The 23,168-nt window shown below is 52.4% G+C and overlaps 6 protein-coding genes across 6 annotated transcripts; 3 read left to right on the top strand and 3 right to left on the bottom strand.

Moving 5' to 3' along the window:
• Nucleotides 1–504: 504 nt before the first annotated feature.
• Nucleotides 505–1,785, top strand: BBK36DRAFT_64405 (F-actin capping protein, alpha subunit; the record flags this gene model as incomplete). Its single annotated transcript, XM_024898422.1, has 7 exons — nucleotides 505–558; nucleotides 642–660; nucleotides 758–873; nucleotides 954–1,043; nucleotides 1,114–1,166; nucleotides 1,242–1,379; nucleotides 1,437–1,785. The coding sequence occupies 7 exons, from the start codon at nucleotides 505–507 to the stop codon at nucleotides 1,783–1,785; spliced, it is 819 nt and encodes a 272-aa protein (XP_024752258.1).
• Nucleotides 1,786–3,865: 2,080 nt separating this feature from the next.
• Nucleotides 3,866–4,517, top strand: BBK36DRAFT_1111914 (cytochrome b5; the record flags this gene model as incomplete). Its single annotated transcript, XM_024889748.1, has 3 exons — nucleotides 3,866–3,978; nucleotides 4,128–4,254; nucleotides 4,347–4,517. The coding sequence occupies 3 exons, from the start codon at nucleotides 3,866–3,868 to the stop codon at nucleotides 4,515–4,517; spliced, it is 411 nt and encodes a 136-aa protein (XP_024752257.1).
• An 868-nt stretch (nucleotides 4,518–5,385) lies between these two features.
• Nucleotides 5,386–6,290, top strand: BBK36DRAFT_1139027 (transcription initiation factor IIE, beta subunit; the record flags this gene model as incomplete). Its single annotated transcript, XM_024893283.1, has 2 exons — nucleotides 5,386–6,056; nucleotides 6,104–6,290. 2 exons carry the CDS (start codon nucleotides 5,386–5,388, stop codon nucleotides 6,288–6,290), a joined length of 858 nt encoding a protein of 285 aa, XP_024752256.1.
• Nucleotides 6,291–6,994: 704 nt separating this feature from the next.
• On the bottom strand, nucleotides 6,995–7,853 carry BBK36DRAFT_1166809 (thioredoxin-like protein; the record flags this gene model as incomplete). The annotated part of the gene is made up of 2 exons (XM_024894959.1): nucleotides 6,995–7,491; nucleotides 7,643–7,853. 2 exons carry the CDS (start codon nucleotides 7,851–7,853, stop codon nucleotides 6,995–6,997), a joined length of 708 nt encoding a protein of 235 aa, XP_024752255.1.
• Nucleotides 7,854–10,079: 2,226 nt separating this feature from the next.
• On the bottom strand, nucleotides 10,080–11,415 carry BBK36DRAFT_48964 (hypothetical protein; the record flags this gene model as incomplete). The annotated part of the gene is made up of 3 exons (XM_024898141.1): nucleotides 10,080–10,805; nucleotides 10,873–11,012; nucleotides 11,070–11,415. 3 exons carry the CDS (start codon nucleotides 11,413–11,415, stop codon nucleotides 10,080–10,082), a joined length of 1,212 nt encoding a protein of 403 aa, XP_024752254.1.
• A 4,416-nt stretch (nucleotides 11,416–15,831) lies between these two features.
• BBK36DRAFT_109644 (hypothetical protein) lies at nucleotides 15,832–16,178 on the bottom strand. The gene has a single exon (XM_024889089.1). The coding sequence runs from the start codon at nucleotides 16,144–16,146 to the stop codon at nucleotides 15,967–15,969; it is 180 nt and encodes a 59-aa protein (XP_024752253.1). The 5' UTR covers nucleotides 16,147–16,178; the 3' UTR covers nucleotides 15,832–15,966.
• Between the last annotated feature and the right edge of the window lie 6,990 nt (nucleotides 16,179–23,168).

Genomic DNA, 23,168 nt, shown 5'->3' with positions numbered 1-23,168 from the left:
AACCTCTTGGAAAATATATACGTCTGTTGACGGATTCTATGCTCCAAGGCTTGATCATGTCTGAGAGCCTTCGCCTCTCAAAGCAGGATCCATGGCTACACTTCCGCTGGCGGCAAATCATGCCACTTCGCCTACGTAGCCAACTGAGTTCTCTACTCATCATGATATTTTTTTTTCTGCATCTGATCAGTCGTGCTTCGAGTCCTGTTGACGGGGCCTTCATGAACCATATGGATGGTAATAGGGTACGCTTGACAGCGTGGAGGGCCACGCTCCAGCCGGCGTACCCCGCTAGCGATCCGATGGAGAGCCACCTCAACCTGCCCCTCGTGTCGATGCCCCGCCCAAAGCTGCTTCATCTCCTAAATCCACAGCCCCCCCAAAGGTCACCCCGTAATGCGGTGAATACGTCAAAGCTTCCCACCCCGAAGAACAAGCTGTTCCCGGTTTCTACTATACTTGTCCATCCTCCCCTCCGAAGCCCAAAGAGAAAACTTGCACACAATGTCGCACATTGAGACGATTTCCTCCTTTGTCAAGGGAGCTCCCCCGGGCGAGGTGAGCTGCGCTTCCTCCGTTGCCTTGCGCGTCATCGTTTTGGCAAACTGGAAAGCTGACCTTCTAATCTAACCTTTCAACAGCTCGCAGATGTTGTTGCCGGTACGGTTACCAGCCCAGGCTCGATCGATACAGCCTCCCCCCATCTGTTCGAAAAATCTTCGAAAAGAGGCATCCATTGACGCGCGGACTTTTGCAGACATCAAGGCCCTGACGGCCTCCGAGCCCAACGTCGTCGAGGAGCTGGCCCCGGCGTTTGAAAAGTACAACGAGGAGCAGTTCATCACGCTCAAGCTGCCGGGAAGCAGCCAGCCGGTACGGCCACGTGAAAAAAAGATACTGCGTATAAAGCGAAAGGAAGAAGACACGGCTGACTCGTTGGGGGGAAACAAAAGGTTTTGATTAGTCCACACAACTCGCTGGGCGGCGGACGGTACTATGATGTCGAAAGCTCCTCGAGCTTCGAGGTCGACCATCTTTCTCAGGCACGTCTCGAGAGAAAAACAAAGCAGCTACAAATGAGCTGGGAGATTTGGGGGCTAACTGCGGCTGCAGAAAGCGAGTGCGGTGCAGAGCTACGTCCTGGAGGGAGCACAGACGGACCTGGTGTGAGTTGGCCCAGCAGTTGGAAGCGTCGTCGAAGTGTTTGGCAAGGTGGTCATGACCGGCTAACGTGGCGGCAGTAAATCAACACTGAAGAGCCTTGGGACCTACGTCAAGGAACACTTCCCCAACGCCGCCCTCGGCGCGTACCCCATCGAGAAAGACTCAAAGGTTGCCATTGTCATTGTCGCGAACAAGTACAGCCCCAACAACTTCTGGTACGGCCACCCCCCCTGCTGAGTACGAGTTACGCCGCAGATACTTACATATCGTAGGAACGGCCGATGGAGATCAGTGTACACCTTCGACCCCAGCTCCGGAGACCTCGAGGGCCAGATCATGGTCGACGTACACTACTACGAGGACGGCAACGTGCGACTGCTCACCAACAAGGCCGTCTCCGCATCCATCCCCTCAGGCACCGGCGCCGGGATCGTCAAGGAGATTGCGTCGACGGAGAAGAAGTACCAGGAGGACCTCAACAAGAGCTTCGTCAGCCTGAGCGAGGGCGCCTTCAAGGGCCTGCGGCGACAGCTGCCGGTGACGAGGCAGAAGATTGAGTGGGAACGAGTGACGGGCTACCGTCTGGGACAGGACATTGGCGGCGGCAGCTCGAAGCGATGATTTTAGCGTTTTGGTTTTCTCTATTCATTCCTTGGCCAGTTGGGAAGATGCATATGATGGCTTTGAAGGCGAACGAACGAACCATTGTCTAGCTTTTGATGGATTAATAGACGTGCGAATCAAGTATGAAAGCTGATGGATGACTGCCCCCCCACCCTTGGCGACAATTGTCAACACGCAGAGAGAAATTAATATCCTGAGCCTGGTGCGGCGGGATATTCTGCTTTAGGAATCGCCAGCTGACTGCATAGAAGGCGCCTCAGACTTGGAACACCACAGAACGGCTGTGTCAAGAAATGATTACAATGGAGCTGCCGAGGCATATCAAGACGGACTTGATGCGGAGGCTGCTTCATACTTGTACTCGCACAATGAGACCACCTTGATGCGAGAAATCGACACGGCGACATGCAGTTCAGGCTGGTTGTATTAGTATGCGTGACAAGCATGGCATAGGATCGGATCTCTTGCATCCGCAGCCTTGAAGGAACACAGTCCATGGATTCTCCGGGATGACGCGGGGCTGAGGCGAGAAGACAAGGCCAATTACTATACCGAAGTAAAGGGTCAGGATGTCTCTCTCAGCTTGCATGATACCTTGATATTGTAGCAACTTCCGAGGCTCGGAATCGGTAATTCAGTAAGGTGTGAAGAAGCCACAGACGAAGTCGAAAGAGGCTCCCGCAACAACCGTGGCCAAGTCCCGTCTTCGTTGGAGAAAGCGGCGCGAGGGCGGGAGAAGAGGGGAAAATCCCAGCAGACAAGGCTAAGACAAGCCCGGGTCCCTTGGTTTTTGGGAGCTACTATGGAGGTTAGTAGGGTAAGGTAGTGTTAACTCGTGTCCCGATGCGAATAAGAGGACGGATGGCATGTGCTTGCCGCCCGCCATCGAAAACCCGAGCTCGAGATGCCGAGCTGCTAAGTTGTATCGGATGCGGTTGATCTGATGCTTGATTGAGATATGCATAGAGGAATGGGCAAAGACCGGATGCCGGTACAATGGATGCAGCCGGTAGATGCTACAGTTACGCTCTGTTCGCTCACTTCAATGGCGCTTCCCGAGCCCGATGTCTTTCCGAGAGCAAAGCGGAGAGGAGAGGCCCTGACTCGAGCTGAGATTCGGCGAGTCGACCCGTGGCGATCAGATCACCTATAATCTCGTACTGTAATGACGACCAGGCCAAGCAAAACCAGTTCGAATCACAGTAGGAAGCGCTTTCGGCTTCCGACTCTCTCGTCAAAGAACCAGACCAATGCCAGTAACGGCTATTGTCATCCCAGAACGTGTAGAGCCTGCGGAGTATTACCAAGTGACCGTATTACCACCTGTCTTCCAACCACTTCCCGAGGGATATCAGCAAATGCTACCACACCCATGGCCAAAGTCCCCGATTTTTGGACTTGCTTGTTCCTGGTCCGCTGGCTGCTGACCTCTGAGGTCCTGCAGGAATGCCGCAGATAAGATTGGCTGCGGGAGCAGAGAATGGGCTGTGGAAGGAGGCGGAATCCAGGACACGTTGATGAGCAGGCCGTTGGTTGAGAGGTTGTGCTGGAGGACTGAGACAAGAATCCCGCAGCCCAGGGCTGAAGCGTCTGCCGTCCATGTTGCCAGAAGACAGTTCCAAGGTTCAATGAGAAACAGACGGGAAGCAGAAACAGCGCCAGCTCGGGGCGAATCAGAGCAGCCCAGGCGGTAATTTTACAGCGGCTGATTGGCGCCGCCTGTCCCCTGCGGGCCCAACGGAATTGGGGGCCCTTGTTGAACGGGGGCCGCTAAAACAATGGACGACCATCCGCTAAAGTTGAAGCGAACAGGACAAGAGACGCCAAAATGGCCATTAAAGCGATTTGGTCGTACTCGCATTCAGGCCCTCTCTCTCCTCTCTCTCTCTCTCCCTCTCTCTTTTCCCATCCCATCAATTTTTTTTGACCGACTCTGCCAATCCATAGTCCTGTCCTTTCTGGGCCGCTTCTTCTTTGCTCACCAATCCTTTCTCTTTCTTCGCTTCTCTTCTCTCTCTTCTCGGACCAACCAGACGCTTCTTCTTCTTTCCTCTTGCTTTGCCGCAATTCGCCCGCCATGTCTGCGCAGTACTCTTACCAGGATGTTGCCGAGCACAACACCAAGAAGGACCTCTTCCTCGTGATCCACGACAAGGTCTACGACTGCACCAAGTTTGTCGACGAGCACCCGTACGTTTCGCCCTCTGCAATTGCTCGACCCCGTCGCAGCCATTCCCGGCTTCTCCTCCTTTGTCCCGCTCGGGGAGGGGAAGGGGATGCGCGCTTGTCCGAAAGTGACCTGTTTCCCTTCCCTTCTGCTAACACTCTCCTTCGATTAGTGGTGGTGAGGAGGTCATTCTCGATGTCGCTGGCCAGGATGCCACCGAGGCTTTCGAGGATGTCGGCCACAGCGACGAGGCCCGCGAGTCTCTTGTCCCGCTGCTCGTCGGCGAGCTGAAGCGCCAGGTATGCGTTATGCGCCCCGCCCCCCGTCACGGCTCTTTGCGACACGTTTACTCTTCCTCCTTTCCTCGTTACTGACATTCGACTCTTTCCAGCCCGGCGACCCCGTCCCCAAGACCACCACCACCAGCTCTCCCTCTGTCGGCTCATCCACCACCGGCGGCGGCTTTGGTCTCTACAGCGTTGTCGCCATTGGCGGTCTCATCGCCTACTTCGCCTACCAGTACCTCCAGGCCAAGGAGGCCAACCAGGCCCAGGCTGCCTAAACGCAACCCGACCATGATGCAACTTCAACAATAACATAATCGACGGTTTCAAAATAAGAGGCGCAAAAGGATCACATTGCCCGGATTTTTCTCCAGCGCGCAACTTGATCACAGGACGGGCCAGGTGGGATGCGCCCCGCCGAGAGGAGAGTCGGTGTCTTGTCGGTGCCACTTTGCGAGCATACGATTCACGCCGGGAGCCGGCTCTGGGATATTTTCTGATAAGCGTGACAGTATAGATGGCGTTGTGTCTGGTATTTTCGGGCACTTCGACAATTGGGAGCCATGTTACAGGAACGAGACTAGATGATGCCTTTGACGGACATATACAGGGCTAGAAATCTATGATAATCAATTTTCTTTTTTTTTTTCTGGTTGACACAGTGCGCAGGTTGAATTGGTGTGAATTGGAGTTGAGAAAAAGGTGAGAACTCGAATTACGACAATCGCAAATAGCGTTGCGCTCAGATGAGATGCTCAATGGCAGCTGAACGCGATCAACTGCCATGTGTACATTCACGCCTGTCCGAGTTTCTGCTTGCGTGGCATTCTCAACACTCTCGGCTCCGATAAGGCGAGATAAGCAGAGGCCGAATATGAAAAGGCAATTCAAGCCACACCAAACCTTATGTCATTCGAGTGCGCCACAGGTGTGACCAGCGCATCAGCCTCGCTTCGCTCTCAGACAGCATGGATTGAACTTTGCTTAGGTAGAAGTTACTTTCAACTCTGCTTCACCCTGTCCTCCTCATCCTTTTTCCCCCATCACGGCCTCTCTCTCTCTCTCTCTCCCCCCTCCGTCTCGCGCTCTCTTTTTCCAGTTCTCTACGATACCGCTACCGCTGCTAGGCCAAACCACCCGCCCAACATGTCGTCGTATCTAGAGAAGCAGTCGTCCGTCTTCAGAGGCAGTCTCGCCTCGGCCGCGTCCAAGCTGTCGAACCCTTCGAGCATCAAAGCCGCCGCAGCAGCATCTCTCGCTCCGCCATCGCCGTCGCCGTCCGCCGCCTCCGACAGCAACACGCCGACGGCCAAGAGGAAGCGCGATGCGGCGCCCGACGTGCCGTTTTCGCAGCCGCAGCTGACGGGCTACGGCGCCGAGGTCAAGACGCAGATGACGTTTGCCGTCGAGTACCTGAAGAAGAAGGGCGACGCCAAGACGATCCAGGACATCATCGACCACCTGAGCCTGAGGAACTACACGGAGGAGCACAAGAAGGAGCTGACGGAGGGGCTGCGGCGGCACCCGCGGGTGGAGTGGAGGCCGGACCCGAGTCTGAGCGAGCAGACGTGGAAGACGGGCACGTATAAGCACCGGCCCATCATCCCGGGGGTCAAGGACGCCACGTCGCTGCTGGCGCACCTGCAGCGCAAGACGGACGCGTCGGGGGTGTCGGTCAAGGACCTCAAGGACGGCTGGCCCGACTGCGAGGACACGCTGGCGAAGCTGGAGCGCGAGCATAAGGTGCTGGTGGTGCGCACAAGAAGGACAACTTCCCGCGCTACGTCTGGGCCGACGACCCGTCGCTGCACCACAAGGTAGAACCCGAATTCCAGGCCATGTGGCGCCGCGTGCAGCTGCCCAGCCTCGACGACATGCACCGCAAGCTGGTGAGCGTCGGGCAGAAGCCGACGAGCGACGACCCGCGCAAGGCCGCGGCGGTCGCGGCCAAGCCCAAGCAGCAGAAGAAGAGGGCCGGCAAGCGCATCGGCAAGGCGACCAACACGCACATGACGCACCTGCTCAACGACTACAGCGGCATGAGGCGGTGATGGACAAGGCGAGGGAACCGACGTGAACCATTTACTCGGACGTCCGCAGGGGTCTCTGTTACGGAGATTACCCTCGATTTTTTTTTTCTTTCCATTTCTTTCTCGTCAATTTGAGATTCGATTCGGAGAATAACGGCCACCCAACAAAAAAAACAAAAGAGACACACACGCAACACACACACACACAGATTGGCTTCGTTTCGCACTTGGTTGGGCAGGACGGGAAGGCACTAGAATTGGCGTTTGGAGGAGTTTTTGCATCGGCGTTTTGATACAGCCAAGGACAATCAAGAGACCACAAAAAAAGCCGACATGGATCAGCAGCTGCCCTACCTAGTAATGGGGTGCTTCTTCTTCTTCTTCTTCAACGATAGAGTCAGTGGGATTGCAGATAATGTCTTTTTGTTCACGTTTTGAACCGAGATTAGGAATTGATTGGACATTCCCAGTACCAACGTCTTCGAAGCCACACTGAAAGTAGAGGCGTGATTCTCAAGTGGTTTTGAGCAACTGCCCAGATGTCCCAAGATGTCGTGATATGAATGCGCCGCCAACACCTACTACCTATGCTATGTTTGATCTCCATATCCCAGGGAGCCAGATGCGCCGTAACCAAAGAAAAGAAACGCAACCCTCGACGTTGACCCCGCCATCGCAAACCAGACGACATCGTCAGAAACAGAAACAAGACAAAGACGAAGAACCTAGAAAACCTCGCCCGCCAGCCGAATCTTGTCAAACAAGCTCTCAAAGACATGCCCCTCCTGATACCCTCCCACCTTATACCTCCCCTGCACCATGACGCACGGCACCGCCTCCACGCCAATGACGTCCCTCGCGGCCTCGGCCACGGCGTCGACCCTCCTCGCGGCCTCGTCGTCGTCCGCCAACCCTTTCCTCACGACGTCCTCGTCCATGCCCGCCGCCGCGGCGCCGACGGCCGCCAGCCACGCCTCGTCGCTCAGGTCGCGCCCGTCCTCAAAGTGGCCCTGGAAGAGCATCTCGACGACGCGCGCCTGGGCCTCGGGCCCGGCGCGCGCGAGGGCGAGCGCGATGAGCCGGTGCGCGGGGCGGGTGCTGCCCGTGAGGCCGCGGATGGAGAAGGCGATGTCGTGCTTGGCGCCGGCGACCTGGATCCGGGAGAGGAAGTGTGCGTTGAGGGCGTCGAGGCGGTCGTAGATGGAGCGCTTGTCGACGTTGTCTGACGTTCTCCCAAGTTTAGCATGGTGTATATCCATAAAGAAGCGTGTGTGTGTGTGTGTGTGTGTGTGTGTGTGTGTGTGTGTGGCGAACAGAATATCGCCGCAGAAAGGATCAAGATGATGATGTGGGTATAAAGAAGGAAAACTCACGCTTGCCCATGGTCGGCGCAATGTAGTACGGCTTCCAGGTGACCTCGAAGCGCACGTCGGGGTGGCTCTCCGCGTACCGCTGCGTCAGCGCGTCCAGGCTGTGCTTCTCGATGAAGCACCACGGGCAGAGCAGGTCGACGTAAATCTCCAGCCGGATGACGCCCCGTCCCGACGTCGCCAGTGCTCCTCCGGCGGGCTTGTCGCGCCGCATCGCCGAAGTCGCTGTCGTCGTTGTTGTTGTCGTCGTCGCTATTGTTGCTGTTGTCGAGGGTCTTTTGCTAGTGGGTGTGCTTGCTGAGGGAAGAGGCTGGCGCTGCTGCTGCTGCTGGTCGCTGCCGAGGTAGTGGTGATGGCGGGCTTGGTGTTGTCGTTGCGCCGGGAGGCCGATGAGCGGCGATGCAGCTGCGCTCATGGCTGCTGTCGGTGGATGCGCAATGTCTTCTATAGGACCAACAGATGAGACGCAAAACGGAATAGAGAGGCGCTTCGGTTTGCGACGGACGGTTGTAGGAGGGGGGGTGCTATCAAGTTATGAAGCAATACAAAAAAGAAAGGAAGTGTAAAAGAAGGGGAAAAAGCGCCAAGGTTAGAACACAAGTTGATGTGGGATTCAGTTTGGCGACGGAGCAACAAAAGGCAATCTTGCAAAGCAATTAGAAATCCAGATAGGCAAGGCCGACTGCCGGCCTTGCGCGGAGGAATTATTATAATCGAACTTACAAAGGTCCTTTTCTTTCTCTCCAAGTTGATCAAAGATCGTGGCTTTGAGCGGGTTGATTTGGTCCCTCCAATTGTCCTTTTATCTTTCTGGGCTTTCCCCCTTCCTTCAAGTCGGTGGCTCAATCTTTTGATCCCGCTCTTGTCCTGCTGCAGCTGAACATCGAAATTATTGATTTGATGTGATATCATTCCTCAATATGTAATCAATCTCCCCGGGGCCCGGCTGCTCAAGAAGCACAGATGCGCTAAGCCGAAAGCCGGGGGTAGCTTTTCTTGCATCGACGGACCCTGCTCCTTGATGGCACTACTAGTACTTACCTTATGTACCGAGGCACGATCAGACCACCGCATACGTACATGTACGTAACATGTCCATCTCATCGGCAAGAATCATCTAGAGACGGCGAGAGTAGAATGATAAAGATCATGAGCATTCTATCTCTGAAAGAGAAGAAATACTATCACCGAGCCTGGGCCTTTCTCGCATGGGCTGAATACTAATCCCCACCCCCCCCGGATTACTGATCGTGATCGCCCCCATTATCCCGATTGGTTCTAGGGAAGAATCCATATCGCCCATGATCGAATTGTAAAAAATCGACGGGGTGGAAAACACCACCAATGATGGCTGTTTCGTACAAGGGAGCTCCCGAAAATGGCTGATCAGATAATGATACTAATCTATGCACCTAGCTAGATTGACTTGCCATGTCAACTTCATACATTTGGTATCTACACTCCATGGCTTGTCGTGATATTCAAAACACCATGAACGACACACCGCGAGAAGGATCATGGCCATAACCAAGGGCAAAACAGACTAGACCATGAGACAATGTTTTCAATAATAGGACCAATTCTTCTCATCCATGCTTGCCTCTTTCAATCATTTGCCAGTCATGATTCATCCTCCTCACGTTAGGTACATCATTCCCTGCACAGGGGATTGGTTCCTCCTGAGCCGCCGAGCCTTCACGACTAATCAACAATTCCAACAAAGTACCCCTTATATCACTCCATTTCCCGCCTACAAATCTCCTCTCGGCTCTTCCCCTCTTCCTTCACAACTGCTCAGTCGAATCATCGCCAATCGCAAGCTCAAACGTAGGTCATCACAAGACAAAAATCATCACGGTCGTTTACAAATCACATCGTCATGTCTGTATGTGTATCCGTACCATTTCTCGCGAGAGGTGCGCTTCGAGCGCCCGTGTCTATGTAATGTGCCAAAAAGTTCAAGGAAAATGCGTCATGGAAGAGTGGCGGACAGCTCCCCGCCGTCTATGTCTTGTTCCGTTTCCAGCCATCTTCTATGCCGGCCAAAAATAGGCGGGCAAGCAAACACACTAGGCGCCTTTCCACCCTTCCTGAAACTCCAGCCTGTGTCCTCCCCTGCCGCCCTGCGCGTCGTGTCAATGAAAAACGCTCAGTCCGTGGTCGTCAAGTTTCCGGTCCGCCAGTCTATCGCCCAAGTCTATATGAAGAGAATAAGAAGAAATGAAACGGAAATGAGGAAAGCGAAATTCGATGCAAACATGAAAAGGGGACTGGCGCAAGAGTGTTATACAGAAAGCAATACTCTGCGCTGCCGAACCAAAGAGGAAAAATCGTGTACGTGATAGGTGTCGATATATAAGAAAAGGGTCGCTCAAATGTCGAGGTCGTCATGGCAGACTGGGAAATCTATTCTCCCAACCATCCATGGCGGTTAGGCTACCTAAGCCATATGGACCAGGCCAGGCTCTGCACTCTGCGGTCGTCGCAATTGCTGAGGTGCGCCATAGTACATCTGGTTCATGGAGGGATTGGGGGGGTAGCCATCAGGGTCAGGGTAGACGTAGCTGCCACCGTTGTGGGATGGCGAATGGGTCTGGGGGGACTGCCAGCCAACCTGGCTCATATGAGGGCTACCCCCTGCGCTTCCGGATCCAGCCGGATGCTGCTCCAAGTTGGGTTCCAACGTGGGCGGAGGACCGTAGCCGGTAGGGTGCGAGGTCGGTCGAATGCCGGTGTTGTAGCTCGCGGCCGACGTGGTCGACGTAGGACTACCCACACGGAGGTGAGGGGGTAGCGTACCGCTTTGCGCAATGTACTGCTGAAAGTCGGCCGCGTGCCGGGGGATGCCGTTGGAGCCGGAGAGGTCGAGGGCGGGAGACATCATGCCGTGCTGGCTGGGTGACGGGGTCGTCAGGGGGGAGCCGTGGCTAGACATGTGGTCGCCGTCAGAGCGAGCTTGGCTTCCGTTCTTGACCCTGGAAGCAGCGAGTGCCGCTGCGGTGGCCGCCGCCGCTTCCTCGATCGTGCCCGTGTGGTGGTTCTGATGTCGGGTCAGAGTAGTACGTCGCGTGAACGTCTTCTGGCAATCAGCATAAGGGCATTTGTAGGGCCGCTTGCCCGAGTGTGTCCTTCGATGTCGAGCCAGAGAGCTGCTGTCACTAAACGGCTGCAAGATGACGCATTAGCTTTTGGTTCTCAGTTCTGGGGGGTAATGGCGCTGATGACTGGCTTACCTTGGCGCACGTCTCGCAGTGATGGGGCTTCTCGCCCGTGTGCACTCTCTGGTGAACGGTCAAGGCAGAGCGTTGGATGAATTGCTTGTTGCACTTGGGATAGTCACAGACATGGGGTCTGACGCCGGTGTGGATACGCTCTGCGTGACTGTGTTAGAAGGGTGTTCAAAAGCTCAGACTCCCGATATCAGACTTACCATGGCGGGCAAGGTCGCTTCTCCGAGCGAAACCCTTACCGCATGTGCTGCAGGGATACGCCTTGACCGGAGCCTGCTGCTGCTGCTGCTGCTGCTGATGCTGATGCTGGTGCTGTTGCTGATGTTGCTGCTGTGGTGACTGTTGCGGAATGTGGTGCATGGCCATGCTTGGCACACTGCCCATGCCTGACATGTCGGCGAAGCCACCCATTTGCATCGCGTTGTGTATGTGATTCGGAATCTGCATAGGGGCCTGCATGGCCGTCGGCGAGGGATAGGCGCGAGAGAGGCTGTGGGCGGAGTAGGACGAATGTTCAGACATGTGAGGGGATCCTGATCGGTCCATCGACGGCTCATGCTTGACGAGGCCAAGATGGTGATGCTGGTGTTGGTGGTGGTCGTGCATGCCTCCGCCGAGCCCGTGTGTCATGGCGCCGCCTTTGTTGTTCAGCATGTTCGTAATGTCCATCACCTCAGGAGACGCAGAAGACATGACGGGATTCGGCCTTGCGGACGAAGAGAGGGTGTGAGGTAACATCATCTGGACAGGTGTAAGAGGGCGACCTCGGAGAACTTGTGTATGATGCTACCGAGACTCAGTCAGTCATGGCTCATCCGTGCGAGAAGTATCCATGTCAACCATCAAAAAGACAATCATATGTCGAGCCATGAGTCGTTGGTGGTGTGAAGCCGTCACGGTAGCTTATCCTGCCATCACAGGAGTTAAACCTCCCATGAGCTTGGGCCACCCACCAACAGCACCAGCCGACGTACGATCAATCTAGAAATAGAGAGTCTAGACATACCTTTCAAGATCCGATGACAAAATACGGGGAATGTCAGGTTTTCCAGAGTCCAAGGCGCAATCCTTCTTGTCTCCTCCTTCCGTCGCTCTCGGGCCGTCGCCTCCAACTTCGAAATCGGTGAGATAGGCGTTGTTGGTGTTGACCACGGTTTGTAGATCGCGCTATCTGCTAAGCCACTGCACTCAGATATATCCGTCGATAGAGGGAGTCCTGACGTTGCAATAACTCGCCACCGCGGGGCAGCCTCGGAGGATATTTGTATGCCGGCAAGCCAGAGGGCAATATGAGCAGGCGACACTCAGAACCGCAAGGTTATGGAGGATATTGGGCGAAGCAGAAATGAAATCCGGCACGCTTCTTTCAGGTCGTAAGGAGGTTTGTCGCATGCGAGACGGAAAGCCCGACGTGTTCGTAGATGAAGATACGCTTAAGTTTGAGACCCAGAAATGGAATCAAGTGGAGGAAGAAAAGGAGCCTGCGTTCGATACAGCAATGCAGAGATGCAGTCGAGTCAGCCTGCAGAGCGGAAGAAACAAGCTGCTAGCGGGAGAGACTGATCATAAGCCGGACCGGGGCGTGACTGTCTAACGGGCGCTTGGTCGAGGGTGCTGCCGGGTTTTCGAGGCTGGGTCCTATTTGGTCAGCCGCGTCGCGGGACAGTGGGCTGATGCAAGGTGGAGGGCGCGCGATGTGGCGGGCAACGAAAGGGAGGAGGATCAGGAAAAGGGAAGGGAAACGGGAAAAGGAAGACGGCCGGCACAGCTGAGCCTTGGAAGCACAAAACAGCGGCCGCGTCGTCGTGGGATGAGGTGGGTAGCTAAGGGAAAAGGGTGGGAAACTGGCTGGCAAGTCGGTACCAAAATGCGGTCTTCCAAAAAGCAAGTCAAGTGCTTCTGGAACTGGCAAACGACGTAACTTTTTTAGGGGCCCAAGCCTTTATGACAGGCCTCGCTGGCTGAGTGCAGGGCAGGCCAGCAGGGGTGGTGGGCTTGACGGGGGGACAAGGGCCTTGTCGACAGAAGATGGAAGATGGAACAAAAAATCTCCTGGACCGGCTCACCCTTGCGCCGCGCCAGAGACTGGGGCCATCCCAAGCAAGCAAACAGGGGTGGTTTGTGTGGATGTACGAGCACGGATGATGTCTTTGGTGGTCTGTAGCCAAGGGAAGCAGGACAGACAGGACCGGACAGGCAGAGGCAGTAGGAGGATGCTGAGCGGGATGGGATAGGGCAGGGCAGGGCAGGACGTGATCGGACGGGACAGCATGGCGGAGGTGGTACTCACTGCGTGGTCTGGTGCGGCTCTCGAGGGTGCTCTGTGCTCGGCCTGCGGTTTGCCTGCTTGCTATCAAAGCAGAGCAGTGGAAACCAAAGTCGAGATTGCGTGGAGCTCTGTGCGTCACCTCTGGAGGAATGCGGCTGCTTGGAGTTGTGATCGCAATCTCACGAAGTCGCACGTCGTTTCGCGGCAAGGCTGAGGCAGGCGCAGAAGAGCTGTCGTCGCAGATGAACAATCGATGGTATGATCGCAAAGAGGTCCCGGGGTCTCAAGACGGTTGAGGAGAAAAGTAAAGAAGCCGGCCGCCAAGTCTAATATAGTCAGAACGAGGCCGCAGATCGAGCCCTACCGATGCCGCTATATTCGTGCTTGGCGGTCTTGATTCGCGGAGGGCGAAAAGAGGAGGAGGGGAGGAGGGGGGCGTGTGATGAGGAAGGAAACAGTCCGGCCTTTGGCTGCGAGAGTGAGTTGGTTCAGCAGACGTGCAGCATCGCGATCATGAGAGCTTCACGAGAGTGAAAAAATGAGAGAGCAAAGCGGGTTGGTGGTCGGGTGGAAATCAGCTGGCGGGAGGCGGCGTCGTCCTGGCCATTTTCTAGCGGTGCTCCAGGGCGGTCCAGGTACCGGCGCGCGTCGGGCAGGTAGCGGGTACCTGGCATCTGTGCGCGGCCGGAGGCACTTGTGGCGTATAGAGTACCGAAGTACCGCGCCGGGGACCTGAGCGAAGCGCAAAAGTCTCCCTCCACAGTGTCCCGATGGCAGCCAAACTAACATCAAATGGAAGGCTCAGCGAAAGAACGATCACCTCGACTTCATTGCGGTCGGTGGAGAGCTGCCGGGGTGCATTTTAGCGCAGGCTGGCACAGCGCTAGAGGGGCCATTTTGCGGCAAGGGTGCGAGCATCAATTGATGCCTCTTTGGGCAGACACGAGAGCCGGACACATGCGGTGTGGAGGGCGACGGGCTCTGCTATTCTGGGTGCATTCTCTCGGCCATTATTCAAAGACGAAGGCATTGCGCAGCTACTACAGCACCTGGATATCACGATAGTACTATAGGGCGGGAGTTTCAGGGCAAAATGCAGACAGGCATACGCTGCATCAACTGCTGCCATCATGCCCGCCGCCTTTGCCTCAGGCAAGGTGGTCCGAGAACCATGGGCGCGTGCACATACTTCGAGCTTGGATACCAAGGTAACTCACCAAGGTGCAGACGCCAGCCCCCTGGTAGAAACAGCGGTGCCAAGGGACCGAGAAACAGAAACAGCCTGGACCACATGTGTAATACAAACCCGTGGCGTGCAAGTGTCCCGGAACATCTCGATGCACGGTGATATACGGCGGCGGGTGTAGAGTACCTACTACTACTACGAGTACTGCGACAGAAGCCGCCAAAGAGGGGGGCCCTGGCTGGCTATGCCAGATTGATGGCAACCCATGGCCGAAGAAGCGGGCAGCATGCAGGGCATCATCATCATCTCAGACAGCCCGCGTGCCGTTGCTTGCAAGAGTCCAGTCTCTGCCAGCACATGCGTGTGTCCCGTTTGATCGAAGCCCGAGTACGGCATCTCTCGGCGCATGAGATCGGAGAGCAAACACAAGGCGGGCCTTGATCCTGCATTCCTGATAGTATTGGCGGTAACACGGCGAGTGCCTGTAAATATCACACACTTCCCAGTCATTCCCAGGAGGAAGCGCATCGAGGACTCGTTCCTAGGTAGGCATTCTCCCCGACTGCCACTGGTAGCTCAAAGGATTGACAGTCATCTCATGGATGAGCATCATGGTGCCGCATCCGCAGCCCACCGGGCACGGCGTTCCCGGCTCTTGCTTGGGTCCGCCGGGGCATGCTTACCAGTCAGAAAGCTATTCGTTTGTTCATTATTCCTGCTTCTGCCCTCCATCCATGACATCCTCAGCTGCGAGGTAGCATGCATGCTGCACGATGGCCCTGCTGGACACGTGACGTTTCAGGGCGTCAGATCGAGGTGAGCAAACATCGAATGATCAGTATCCGTCTATTTGTCCTCTTGGCACATTTCAACGGCTTCAGTCCATCTGCGGGAGGCGTTCGATGATGCGCGTTGGAGAGACGGAGTGCATGAGGTACAGCATGTTGAGGTACATGCATCCGTGGCCACCGCCAGACTTGTACCTGTCGTGTCGGGCCCTCCTCAAACGGATCCCTCCCCCCCAACAGCTGCCAGGGGTTGGTTTGTGCGTTGTCCATCCACAGGTACTTATACGGATACGTGCAATATTCCCCGGCCGAGCACCACCGGTCCTGCGATGCGACAGCCGAGACAGAACCCGAGTTGTCTGGGGTGTGTCAACAGGCGGGTTGCCAGACGCCATCCAAAGGGCTGAGAATGGCCAAGGCGGCACCGAATCGTCGTCGCTGTTGAGCTGGCTGGTGAAGATTTTGGCTGAAAATCGTTGGTAATGATGGGACGGTAGATGGTGGTCCTCGATCGGCCTATTCGAGTCAATGTCTATAAATTGCGTCTTTCCCCTTTGTTCGTCCGTCGACGTCAACAAGCACCGACAAAGCCACCCCCTTTGATGGGGAGAGGGCGGGATTGCTAGTCAAGTCGTGAACCACTTTGGCTTCCCGCCGTTAGACATTCAGCACAAAATGCGGCAAAGGCGTATGCAGCACCAGGTATGCACATGTATTTTCATGCACATGCAGCACTTCATTTCCCTCAGGCCTGCATGGCGGTCGATCAATAGCGCAAGTCCAGAGGGCCTCGGCCGATTGGGAACAGCAGTTCGCAGCCAATGGACGCACACTCTAGACGACGCCTCTGCGATCTAACGAACCCCCATGTTCGTTTTATTTTTGTTTCCTTTATCTCTCAGGCATGCAATTGTCACTAGGCTGGCCAGGCCTAACAATAGCGATAGCAGCACACGTGTGGAAATGATGTAATTCAGATTGACGCCTGTTAGCCGCGATGAGCATGGAAATAAGAGGTGGTACGTGCTATACATGTCGCCGCCGGCCAGAATTTGGTACCGAGTACTCGTACATGCGCCTGACGCCGCACATTCACGAACGATTGTTCGGGAGCCAAGTCGTATGTTATTATGGGACGCTCGCGACAATTCGGAGGAAACCGCGGCTGCAGGATAATCGAGACCAGACGACCTGAGATTGGCCAGAATGAGTGGTTGCTGCTAGGAGAAAGGGCTCCGTACAGGCCATAACGATGCGTACGCGCGGCGACGGTGAAGACACGGAAGGGATTCGGTAGCCGTACTCGTAATAATATGCCATTCGATCCTAGGTAAGTATTCAGCATGCGGTTAGGTCATGCTACCGCTGCCGGCCAGAGGCGCAGCACCACCGAGCGACGCACCATATGAGGGTAGTAATTTGTAGTACCTGCGGGCATCTCTTTCGGGTCAATCGATGGGGCCACGATGGCCAAAGGGTAGCCGGAAATGAGGGTTACCACCTCATCTCACACGTTCGCGATTCCGTCTGGGGTTGCGGCAAGGCAATTGCTCCTCCAGCCCATCGCATCGTTGATCCTTCTGGTGCGCACGCGATGCAATAATGGGCGCTGCACGCTACGACCCAGCGCACGTTTCACCTGTGCCGCCATGGCGGTTAGCATATGGAATCGATCACATCTCTCATCCTAAATGAGATAAGATGGAGCGGCCCGCGCGTGCGAACAAGTGCGTAGTCACTGTGCAATGTACAAGCCCAGCTCCCGGATCGCCAGAACGGGATACTTGGACCCAGATGTCCCGCTGGGTGGAGGACGGTGACCACGCTGGCAGCTCTCGGCGTCACTACAATACGACCCCTAAAAGTTTATAACTCAGGTATATTACAGGGATCTATCGGCCAATTATAGCAGTTCTTAAAGCACCAGCAGGTCACATACTATATATAAAAGGATGTAATAAATACTAATTTTTATATATAAAAAGCAGGGGTTTTAAGGTATTTCCTATATATCTCTAGTACTTTATATAGCCTCCCTATACCTTAATAATAGCAGCTATTCTTTAAGGCATTAAATTAATCAGCTGCTGTAAAAAGTCCTCCTTAATTATATCCTAAGCTATAATTATAGCCTTAAAGAGGGCATAGCCTATAAGCCTAATTAAGCAGCTTTTTTTAATCTATCTCTTTATCTATACCTAGATATGCTTAATTAGGTTAAGATTAGCGCTATAAGGCAGCTAATCTATTTAATCAGCACTATTAAATATTTAGTTAATATACTCCTTTATCTTTTTTAAGGTATATACTAGGGTATTATTTTATTAGATTTTAAAGTCTAAATTAAAAAGCTAAGATTCTTATAATAATAATAAAATGCATATAGAATAGGAATTAGAATTTATCTTGCTTTATTTCTTATCTTATATAAGAGATAGCCTTTTAACCTGCTTAGTAAAATAAGCCTAGAATATTTACTTATATGCCTTCTTATATAGCTTTATAAATTTATTTAGATCTTTACTTATAAAGTGTTAAATTTATATATAATTCTTATAGAAAAATAACTAATACTATATACCTTTAAAAAGCATAATAAAACGCCACTTAATACTAAGGCTATTTACCTAGGTTTTATTAGTCTAGATCTATTTTACTTAATTAATAGCTATAAGGTATGCTTAATAATTAGTAAAAGTAAGCTATTTTTACTAGTATTAGTTAAAAAGAATAACTTAGTATAGCTAAAGCTGCCTTTTACTACTAAATATATATAAAGCTATTTAAATTATATACTTTAAATAGAAATTTAAAGCTAGAATTAAATCTTAAAGCTTCTTTAAGGTTATAAACCTCTTTATATTATATAGTGTTTAAATTTAGCTTTATATAGTAGCTATAATATTATATAAAATAACTAAAAGCTAACTAGAATTATAATAACCTAGCTAGTCTAGCTAACTAAGACTATAATACACCTATTACTTTAATAGGCCTAATTTAGCTATAATATAAGTTATTAATATCTTATAGCTATATAAGGCCTAGGCCTAGATCTAGTCTTTATAAATTATAGCTAGGCTCTTTAATGCCTAATTTATTAAGCTAGCTATAAAGTAGGCCTAGCACTAGGCTAGTATATTAAGGTTAATTTCTTATAGTAGGTTAAAGGCCTTATTATTATTATCTTTATTTTTATTTTTAGTATTAATATTAGGATTAATCTATTAGTTAGTTAAATTAGTTAGATTAATTATTAGGCTAAAGGTTAGGCTAAGGGTTAGGTTAAAGGTTAAGTTAATAGTTAAGTTATAAGTTAAATTAAATATTAGGTTAAAGGTTAAATTAAGCGCTAGGTTATTAAAGGAAGAAGAAAGCTATATTATAAGCTAGGCTTAAAGGAAGTTCTAGTTACTGCTAAAGGCTAGAAAAATAGCTAATCTAGCTATATTATTAATAATCTAAGTGCTAGCTAGACTGTTAATAAAGGTTAGATTACTATTACTATTAAATTTAAGGTTATTATATATATATATATTATTAATAAGTTTAATTAATATATTATTAGCTATAATAAGGTTAATTAAGTTACTAGCAGCTAGAAGAATAGTTAGACTGTTTATAAAAGCTAGAATAATAGTTAACCTAAGTCTAGTTAAATTAACTAATTATATTATAGTATTTTAAGCCTAAATCTAGGCATTATAGTATGCCTTAATAATATTAAGTAGGTTATATAACTAGATTAAGCTAAAAGCTAAGGAGGTAATACTACTAGCCTTACTACTGCTTAAGGCATTTAAGTTATAGAATTTATTAAGAAGCTGCTAATATAATAGCATTAATAAGGTCTGATTTTAAGGTAATATTCTAGCTATTTAATATATTAAAAAAAATGTAATTTTTTAATAAAGATAGTATAAAAAAACTATAATATAGCATCTCTTATAAATAAGATTTTTTAGTTTATTTATTATAAGAAATTACATTTACTAATTATAATAAAATTTAATGCAGCTAATAGGAAAATTAGAAATTAAATATAATATTTAATTATAGCATTTTTTATTATATTAGTTAAATTTTTTTTAATTAGTTAATTGCAGCTAGCTGCAGCTAGCACTAGCTAGCACTAGCCGCTATGCCAGCTGGCATCTACTGTTATTAAGGTATATACCTAAGACCGGTGGGCCCGGAAGTAGAAGAGTTATAAACTTTCAGGGGTTATATTATATGTACCTTATGCCTCGGCCGCGTCGACAGCAACATGACGAGTGTTGTCGTTTCTGGGACAGGCTGCTCGTATGTTATGGCGGATGCAACTTCGTGCATATCAGCCCAAGGCCGCGAAACCGACCGACTGGCTGACCGACTGCTAGCGCTCCTCCTCGAGTCGTTCGAGGTTCGCAGCAAACATTTGACCTGCAGGCGACAGACAGAGGCTGTTGGGACGCCACCCGTCGTGACAATAGCGACAGGAGAAACGGGTCACGCCGCCAGGCAACGATGAGACGGCCAGAGAATAACGGCTCTCCCGCAAGGCTTTGCATGACACTCCACCCACCGTCATTAGCTCTCCTCAGCCAACGAACGGCTCGAGAAACACAAACGTCGTTTCCTGGGCCTTCTCTCCGTTGTCGCCGTTGCGAGCCAGGGGGAACGCTGAACAGAGCCGCTTCGTTTTGGCAGTCTGTGCATCTGGTTGGCTGCGTGGAGAGGCCGATGGCCAATGCATCCTGGCGGAAATTGCTCTAGCCATACGTGGCAGGATTCTGGAATTTCTCTCGGCTGTCTCCTCGACGCTGGCTCCACCGCCGTGGATCTACCCATGCCCGTCCATGCCACCAGCGACTAGGGATGATGCCAAGTGCGACAAGGCTTCATCCAGCCCCATGCCATCTCCCACCTCCCCTTGCTCCCCGTCCCCTAACTAACTCCAGCTTTCCATCCGCACTAGCAGCGCACAAGGACGGAGCTGCACGGAGCAGGACGGAGAACAAGTACCGCCTCCAGGTACTTTGTTTGCACAAGCGTGCTTGAGCGCACCCAGCATTCTTCTCTCAGTGTTCGAGAAGCTTTGAGCCCCGACCGTCGTGCTTCGGACTTGTCTGGCTGACGGACCCCAGCGATGGGTAACGTGGCGTGTGGAAGCAGGTGGTATTGGGTAGGTACAACCTGTCCTCCACCACCCCCTGGTTGCCAATGCCGGCGAGCGCTTGAGTACTAGTAATTGTATGATCACCATGATCGGCCACTGGCTTCCGTGATCCGTCGAGGGCATTGCATTGCTGGCTTGCACCGCAGCGCAACGGCGACCAACTCGCAATGATTCTCCGTCGGCGCTTTCAACCTGGCAGAGCTTCGCAGCCGGCGGTTTGTCCAGATGCAGCTTCTGTATGTCCTGCAATTGGACCAGATCGGGCTTTGCAACGTCAGCAATCCATGTCTCGACTCGTCAATGATGTAATGAAGCAGCACATCCATACACATACATGGAGCTACGGTACGAGACATTGCCTGAGTACGAGCAAGTTGAAATGAGTACATCCCAGAGGTGATGAAGGGGCTCAGGTATGTGGATCGATGTGAGCAAATGGTTTCGCTGGCCACAACCCCTCACGAGAGAGAGTCGTGGGGAAGGAGTGTTGCGCTGGTTACTGCCATTTGACGGACAATGGGCGTGGTCACCTGAACAGCGCGTGACCAACAGGACTGACGTCCAAGTTGCCGCAAATCTCACCAGTCGGAACGTTTTGAGAGCTTCACTTTCGTCTCCTCAACACTGCCAATCAGACGAGCGTCTTTCAACTCTTCAGTTACGGGATCTTGGGGCTGGACGAAGACGAGGACGCATCCAATGGACCGCAGATTGGCGTGTGAACCGCATCTCTGCCTTGCTCCGAACACCTGCAGTCGCTCTCCGTACGTACGAGCCAGGTTTGAACGAGCCTGTCCTGCGCCGCACATATTGAACCTTGCAGCCAACACGCATGGCGCTCTGAAAGTGGCTGGTGCTATGCATGCAAGGAATCCATCGCACTACAGCGCCTGGATCTTGAAACGAGGCAGATGAAACAATCGACCGGCCATCACGCCAACCCCAGTCACCGCATGGCGGCGAGACCGGGATATGATGCTGATTCGCAACGGGCCGGCTGAACTCTCGCAACATTGCAGAACCTCGATAGACCAGCCAGCGGTAGCGAAAGTGGCATTCTAAGAATTGATGCTGCTTGGCTACGCCGTGACTCCAAAGAATAATAATCCGATTTCGCCTTGAGAGGCATGCCTGGCAAACGCCCGTGAGGGACGAAATCCTCGACAGTCGAGCCCAACCGGCGCCACCAACACCATCAACCCGATCCATAGAGTAAGTGTTGGCTACATGTTGAAATGCGAGCTAGTGCTAACCTCGACCTGCCAGGACAAAACTCGCCGTGCGTGCACAGTATTCTATCTTCCTTTTCATTTTCGTTTTTAGCGCACTGTGATATTCTTAGAACAAGCCGGGGCAACACATCGGGATCGTAAAGTATCTGACAATGGTTTAGGCTGGACACAGCGGCCAGCTGTTACTATTGTCAGTGGGATCCCAGAATGGGCGGCTGATGCCGGAGTACTCCGTACGCTCCTCGGCTTGCTACGAGAGCATGCAGGCGGAACCCTCACCACCCACTCATCAGAGGGTTGATTTCGTCGCTTAATGAAACATGAAACAGGGCCTGCCCGATGAACTCTTGCAGGAACTACGAGCAGATTCACGAAGAGAGAGATCGGCTGCTTGTGCACGAGATGAGCATGAGGCACTGGGCGCCGTTGGACGCCTCAACCACTTGTGTCTCGAGCATCCAGCCCCCCGGAACCCAATGAGATGCTGACTACATCGCCATCCTTGCAGCTGCCTGCTCCGGGCTTATCCTTGGCCAGCAAAAGAGGCCAGCTATGGGTGCCGGCAACTCCGTGCAGCACCCCCACGCCTCCGAAAGCGTCAGAAAGGGGACACTCCGATGCGGACTTGCTGAGGGAAGCACACGACACCATGTGGCAGCATGAGACGCCTTGTTCGCCGGCAACTGTTATGTTTCACAGCGCCCATCTGGCACCTGGATATCGGGATCGAGGGAGGATGGATGCAGCGTACCGGAGACGGTTGAAGATTTCCACGAGCTCATGATGATTGCTAGATCCCTTCTCTGTCCTGAGCTTCCTTCTCCCGTCCGGGGAGGCGGCGGCCAAAGCCGTCCTGGCCTCTTGGGTGAACGGAACGTGCGCCCATGTCCGGGAGTACATGACAGAACCAATGTGTTCTGCGTTTCCAGTTTCAGGGGTCTACATCAAGCGGACCGCTTCTCTTGGGACCTCGGACTGAAAGTCCTTCCACCTATTGAGAAGGCGTGAGAGACTGGAGGGGTTCACTTGCTTTCAGCGTTTCCTGTGACCAAGGTAATGGCAAAGCTTGATTGTTTGCTACGGGAACATTACATTCAACATGCAGCCGGCGCTATTCTGGCTGTGGATGTCAACCTTCAGTGACTGCCTAGGGCATCGTTTGAGTCCATTGATTGTATGTCTGCTCCGAAAGCATGCATACAGACCAAACACATCGTGACGCTTGCCACCCCTTTGTCTTTACGTCTTGAGACCGCCACCAGGCAAAACGGCTCGACGTTCTTGACACAGAGTACGGGGTATTAACGGTGACATTTCCAAAAATAAACCCAGAGAGCGATGATCTGGTATGGCTAGCGTCCTGTTCTCGCCACAAGGAGGCAAGCCACCCATCTGGCTCTGGCCTTGACTTTTGCTGACCGTCTTGCTCTGCGGTCGAAGCAACACCGTCGGCCGACGCAAACGCCGGGGTGTCAAACCTGGGGGACGTCTTAGACCGCTCATTGATGGATGAGGAATGTCTCTGGCAACAAGGAAGAGACCTGGGGGAGAAAACGTGGAAAACAAGCCTCTTGCACTCAGGCGATAACACTAGCTTCCGTGCAAAGTCTCCGAGCAACAATTTATGTGTATGTGGTCATGATTGACTGGGGCGTGTGTTGTTGGT

Source organism: Trichoderma citrinoviride, assembly GCF_003025115.1.
Source record: "Trichoderma citrinoviride strain TUCIM 6016 unplaced genomic scaffold BBK36scaffold_3, whole genome shotgun sequence".
NCBI lineage: Eukaryota > Fungi > Ascomycota > Sordariomycetes > Hypocreales > Hypocreaceae > Trichoderma > Trichoderma citrinoviride.
Note: the sequence above shows the minus strand (reverse complement) of the source record. Positions and strands in the feature narration are given on the sequence as shown.

What these genes read in the sequence shown, in the direction of transcription:
- BBK36DRAFT_109644 (XM_024889089.1), bottom strand. Translation starts at nt 16,146, where the DNA reads ATGTATAGCACGTACCACCTCTTATTTCCATGCTCATCGCGGCTAACA.